The sequence below is a fragment of the Galleria mellonella genome, unplaced genomic scaffold (genome assembly GCF_026898425.1).
Source record: "Galleria mellonella isolate WM207_F2 unplaced genomic scaffold, CSIRO_AGI_GalMel_v1 utg171, whole genome shotgun sequence".
Taxonomy (NCBI): domain Eukaryota; kingdom Metazoa; phylum Arthropoda; class Insecta; order Lepidoptera; family Pyralidae; genus Galleria; species Galleria mellonella.
The window spans coordinates 5,905,111-5,911,779 of NW_026442014.1; the positions used below are offsets into that span (position 1 = coordinate 5,905,111).

Below are 6,669 nucleotides of genomic sequence, written 5' to 3' on the forward strand. Positions count from 1 at the left end.
AACAAGCTAACGATCCACCGGAAGAAAATGGTAATCGTCGCCTATAGATATGAACAGTATCCTGAAATTCACAGAATACACTGTGATGCCCATTCTGCTCCTTATTATTTGCCATTTTGAGGTTTTATGTCATACGTAAGGTACATAGATACCTTATGTACCTACCTTATATGATACTACCTTTCAAACAAAACTACAATCATGTAAGAAGATCATGTACAAAGACACGAATGAGACAGATACCCAATCAGTCGACTAAAAAAGTAAATTGTCAAATAACTTAGAATATTTATTGTTAAATAATGTTTATTTAATTACTGTGTATACATATAATATATTTTAATAACCCTTTGCCTTTCTCCGTGTGGTCCCGGCATAGAATAGGCCACCCCTTCCTTTCCCGTGGGTGTCGTAAGTATCGACCAAGGGAGAGCGAGAGATAGGTGGCAACGTCCCTTCTTAAAACATCTTTGAAGCTTGACTGCGGTTACCAATTCGCCTGCCAAGCATGGCAACTACTGCAAAATCCCTCAAAAGGAGGCTTACGTTCAGTAGTGGACAATTAAAAGCTGACGTGATACCTGTTTGTTCCAAATCACCCCGGATCCAGTATAAATGGGGATAAAGCACATTTTTCTATAATTAATCAGCTACTGTCTACTTTTTAAATTATCTTCTATTTTATCATCACTATCTCTATCATCATCATCATCATCACTACATAGTATAAAACAAAGTCGCTGTAGCTGTCTGTCCGTCCCTATGTATGCTTAAATCTTTATAATTACACAACGAATTGTTCAGCGCTTTTCTTTAATAGATAGAGTGATTCAAGAGGAAGGTTTATATATATAATACATGAATAATATTATAGAGAAACACTGATAAATTTAGAGGTTTCTAATGTGATGTCGTAAATAAACACATTTTTTATGCTTACATTGCAAATGCTGGCTGAACCCCACGAGATAAATCAAAATAATGTACTGCAGTATTGTACATCTTAAAAAGGTCAACAAAAAAGTCCGCGATGGTATATGTCTATCTCTTAAAGATAACCCACAATAACCATTTTACGAGAAAAAATGGCTTATTTACGAAGTGTTAAATACATTGTCCATTTAATATAGATCAATATGGCCCATTACAGCATGTAATTTAAACGAAATTTCTAAAGATATTACAGATTTAAAATGCAGGAAAAAAGCGGTGCGGCGGTATCGGCCTGGCCGGCGGCGCGTGCCTATATAATAGCACGTCGAATGCCCCACTTCGCCCTATAGCACTTTATAATGTTTGTATTGTCTAATGACAAAAAAGCTGTAAATGTTATTTATAATAACATTCTGTAGTTTTTTTTATGGGTGAAAATGGTATGGTAACCCCGCCTGCGCTAACGGGATACGCTGGCGGAGCACCAGATAATAGATGAGAATGAAAACAGGTCAGTTAGCCCATTATGATGAATTCATCAGGAATATACCATGATAGTTTCCAGGGAGAATCACGAGGAGGTCGACCTGATTGAGTATATTGCTAGTAATGGGATTCTCAGTCTCCATTACTAACAATCCTTTTCCCCCTAACATTCTGTAGTAGGTAGGTACATTTAGTATCAGCATTGCACCCGTGCGAAACCGGGGCGGGTCGCTAGTAATCATATAATTTAAACAACCAAAGATACTTAGAATGCGTAAAAGATGATAATTTGTCTAACATAATGAAAAAATTGAAATGTAAAATTCTATTTGATACATACAAACCGAAAACGGGGTGAATAGGTATTCACCCCGTTTTCCTTTACTTATTCTGTGGTTTTCGTAGGTACAACAACAACAAAAATGTATTCATAGTCTAATCTATGATTATAGGCATACATAATCTTTCTAATTTGTGATTATTTTTATTTTTTATTTTATTAATTATTATATACTAGATCTTTAAACATAGTCTCTTTAATCTGTGTACTAGATCTAGATCCATCTTCTAAGTAAATCTTTAACTTTTATTATTATATTTTTTAGAAAATCGAGTGAATAATGGGTGACCAAATAGGTAAAAATTATTTGTTATTATACATTTTGGCTAAAGGCAACTATTATTGTAAACAATTGTTTTATGATACTATTTGTAATAATATATAAATTTATATAAAAAGTTATGTTATGAAGTAGTTAAATATGACTACAAAATGTATGACTAATCATCATCTTCCTACCCTTATCCCAATTATTATTTGGGGTAATATGTTTTTATCAATATTACAAAAAGATTTGGCTTATAGTTTTACGACCGGTCGCCTGCCTGACGTCACCCTATTTGGGAAATGACATGTATGACTAATACATGTTGCACAATATTGATGAAATGTTCTAATTTTAATATTATTTTTTTCCAGAGATTACAACTTACCCTGAAGAAAACAGTATGTTTTACAGAGTTCCTTTCTGTGGTCTTAAGGTTGATATAAAGGCTGATTCTGGAAATGCTGCCATCGGATTGGCAAAGAATATTGATGAAAACTGCGAATATTGGGTAAACAAAATATGATTACTGCCTATTCTATTTTGATTCTAGGTATTTGAACATCAATTAAAAGTTTTTATATTTAGTTTAATTCAAAGTTTTACAGCATTATATATATTGACATTTTCTAAAGGATTTCTTAAGAAAAAGAATGCTGCCAATATAAAGCTTTTGTAACATTACTGAAAATAGTGTAACACTAATATTTTTAAGGTACAGACTTTACCAATCTGTGTCTGTATTAGAGTCATTATATACTTAAAAAAGAAAAAACAAACATTACCATGATCATTAAATTTAATAGAATTTTTGTAATTTAAATCATAGTTTCATGTTAATAAGTTGTTAGGTGTAATACTTAGTGCATTTCATTATAATGACATTTATTCTATTCAAAATAAAAAAAAAACTATAAATATATATGTAGTTAAAAATAAAGAATGATCATTCATATTCATCATCACATTTGAACAATCATGAAAAATTTAAAACACTCTTAATAATTAAAAATGTTAATTACATAACTACAAAAGAAATTTGAATTTATTATGTTCATAAGTTTTTGTTCTAGCAGTACTTATATATCAATATTAGTAAACAATGTACTTTATAGTGTTTACTCCTATGTAGCTGTCAATATTTACAGAGTTTAGGGTGTAAATGTCAAAAGTGCTATCATAGTCTCTATGAAACAGATATTATAATTTTTCTAGTAACATTGTTAATTACAGATTATAATAGGATACAATCTTAATCACACCTCAATAAGACAGGCTGATGGGGCCCCAGGGCAAACTGTTGAAACACCCAATATCTTAAGTGCAGATGAATATAGAAGTTTCTGGCTCTCATGGCATGGTTCGTCTATAAAATTTGGTAGAGATGGTGAAAATAAACCTATAGTTACCTTGCCAGGTACAGAATTAAAGAAGTTAAAATATGTAATGTTTGCTGGGAAGGGAAGAACTGATTTTTTTAATGTTGTCCATTGGAGATTTGAATGTAAGTTGTTTTATATTAAAACTTAGAAATTCATAGTTTTTTTTTAATGGGTGATAATGGAATGGCAACTCTGCCTACCCTAATGGTATATGCTGGTGGTGCACCAGTGAAAGATGATAAGTGAGAATGAAAGAGTAGATCAGTCAGACTATCATGCTAAATACACCTGTGATTTAGCATGATGGTTTCCAAGGGGAGCACCTGGAGGTCAACCTAATAGGGTATATTGTTAGCAATGGGACTGGTAATCTGCATTACTAAAAATCCCTTCCCCCCTGGAAATTCATAGTAGTTACCTGGCTAATATAACAATTTTTTTTAACTTAATTATTTATATTTATCCTATATCCCACTCTTGTTTCCACCACTTAACAGCTGCGCTTGCATGATTATAGTAAAATTACAGAGAACAGAGGTGCCTTATATCTCAGGAATAGCAATGCATGTGGAGTAATATAGGCATCATAAGGTATTTTGTTATGTTCATGGTGTTTTTAATGTCTGTAAGCAACTGATTAAAAGTACCTTGTAATCAAATGTTATTTATAAAGTGAATACACTAGGCATCCACACAATTTTATAAACATGTTGTAAGAAACGTTTGTACATTTGTTTTCCACTCATATTTCTGTATGTATTATGTGTTGTGATGGGATGTGTTCAATAAAATTTAAATAATAATAGGATTAAACTTGTAACATTATTTTGCAAAGTATTTACTTTATTAAAGAATTAAAAAATATTATATAATGAACTGTTGTTGTTAATCATATTTATATATTATATAAAAATAAATAATAATTAAAGGTATTTTATTAAGTATAATAAACCTTATTTGTAATAGCAGAAACAAGAGTAATACAAACAGGTTTATATTTTCTTTTTTGAATGTGTTTTACTCACTTTTTTGGAGTTATAAGCATAAAACTAACTTCATTATGTTATAGTACCACCACTGATAAAAGAACCAGAAGTACTGCCAGTGACTGGTGGTCATGTTCAATGGGTGCAAGCTGATAATCAGTTGCCTGATGGTGCAGTAATTGGAGGTTATGAGAATGACGCCCTGTATATCATAAGGTCCAAACACAACGGGTCATTGACACCTGGCAAATTTGTGTCATCTGAAGGAGTGGGTTATATATCATGGGGTGGCCAAGAGCACGAGAAACAGGAATTTGAGGTAAAAAAAAAAACTACTTAGTTATTATTTATGAATAGTATCATCATTAATCAGCCGTTAACTGTCCGCGGCTGAACATAGACCTCGCCCTATTAGGAAATTTTATCAGTAGTTGCCACACTTGGCTAACAAGTTGACTACCGCAGTTAGGTTTTTTTTATACAACTTAGAATGGCAAACAAGCTGACGGCCCACCTGATGGAAAGTGGTAACCGTCGCCTATAGACATGAGCAGTACCATGGAAATAACAGAGTATACTGTTTTGCCCATGATACCCTCCATGCGTTGCCATTCCTGAGGACTCAGGTGTTATTCCTCTGTACCCAGTAAATTCACGCCATATCCCACTCTTCAAACCGAAACACAGCCATGCAAACACAACTGCTTCACGGTTGAAACACGAATGGGACAGAGGTACCCAAGCAATCGGCTTTTCTACAAAGTCTCTCTCTGGTGATGTTTTAAAAAAACACACTACTACCTATCCCTCGACCTTGAGTTGCTCCTTACGACACCCATGGAAAAGGAATAAGTGATCCATTCTATGCCGGGATCACACAGCATAGAATGTAAATAACATAAAATCAAACGAATAGTATATAATAAATGATGTGAGGCAATATATGTTATATATGCGTTTATAGTACGTACGTATATAAGTACTTAATAAGAAGGTTACAGTGTGCCTCATCGTAATAACTGGTGACCCAAGAGATGTTAGTAGGTATGGATAGATACATATACTATATTGCGAAAAGAAATAAATATTGCTATCGAAAGAGGTAATGCTGCCAGTATTTTAGGTATGCTACTTCGATGTAATACATAGAAAGACTTCCTTATGACCTGTTAAGGGATGTTTGTGTTTTTATTGTTAAATAACTAATGTAATTCTAAGTTTATTTTTTATCATATACTGATCTTATATATTTCTATTTTACCAGGTTTTAGTTGGATATGATTGCGTATGGGTACCAACGTGTAAATCTAAAATCCCAGTATCTGCAGTCGAAGGGGGCTATTCTGAGGATGGCAGAAAAAAACTCTTCATAGGACGTGCTTACCAAAATGGACACCTTATCCCTGGAAAGGTCCAGCCCTCTCACTCTGTCTGTTACATACCATACGATGGTAGAGAAATAGCCCATGAAAACTATGAAATATTGGTCTGTCCTAACATAAATGCGCGATGTGCCAACCATACATATAATGATAACATGGAAAATGATGACAACGACGTATATGAGGATTTTTTGGATGAGGACGATGTCTAGATAATGTAGTATAAACAATATAAATTTATTAATTTAGTTTAAACTATAATACTAAATTAATAAATTATTTATAAAGACTATTATAAGCGTATTTAGAAGGAGGCCGAGTGAGTCGTGCTCATCCTAGAACTGTCTAGTGCCCAGCGCAGTATAAGGAGCAGGAACTTTCATTTATAGACATGACTGGGAATATTGTGCTCTTTTTAAGGAGCAGTACAATAATATTACATACGCAGATAATGGTTATTTTTAAAACGTCAGAGAAGAGAGACGCTTGTATATTATACCTATATGTAAAAATCGAGAAATTCCTAAATCTATTATGTTTGTATTTCATGTTAATTTTATACACATGTTTTGCAATTTTTGGTAATATATTCTCTTTCACAAAGTTTATTCCTGTAATTTAAAATAAGATTTTCTGTGATATATGTATGTAGAATTTATAGTTTAAAAAGTATTTATTTATTTACACAATAAATAAGATGCCAAGTTAATTCTATTTATTTACGTGATGATTTTTTAGCTATTGCTACCTAAGAACGAGGAATTACACCGAAATCTTTGATTTATACCGTATTCTTTGTATCGCAGATAATTATCCTTAATCTATGTCAGTATGCTATAGGGTCGATTCTGAATTGCTATTTTCTAAACAAATCTTTAAAATTTAAATTTCAATT

At 32.5% G+C, this 6,669-nt stretch overlaps 1 protein-coding gene across 1 annotated transcript; it reads left to right on the forward strand.

The window, feature by feature from the left end:
- The first annotated feature begins 1,825 nt into the window (after positions 1–1,825).
- Positions 1,826–6,483, forward strand: LOC113518210 (uncharacterized). The gene is made up of 6 exons (XM_026903015.3): positions 1,826–1,893; positions 2,025–2,055; positions 2,399–2,535; positions 3,258–3,528; positions 4,476–4,711; positions 5,657–6,483. The coding sequence occupies exons 2-6, from the start codon at positions 2,040–2,042 to the stop codon at positions 5,984–5,986; spliced, it is 990 nt and encodes a 329-aa protein (XP_026758816.1). The 5' UTR covers positions 1,826–1,893; positions 2,025–2,039; the 3' UTR covers positions 5,987–6,483.
- Positions 6,484–6,669: the final 186 nt, after the last annotated feature.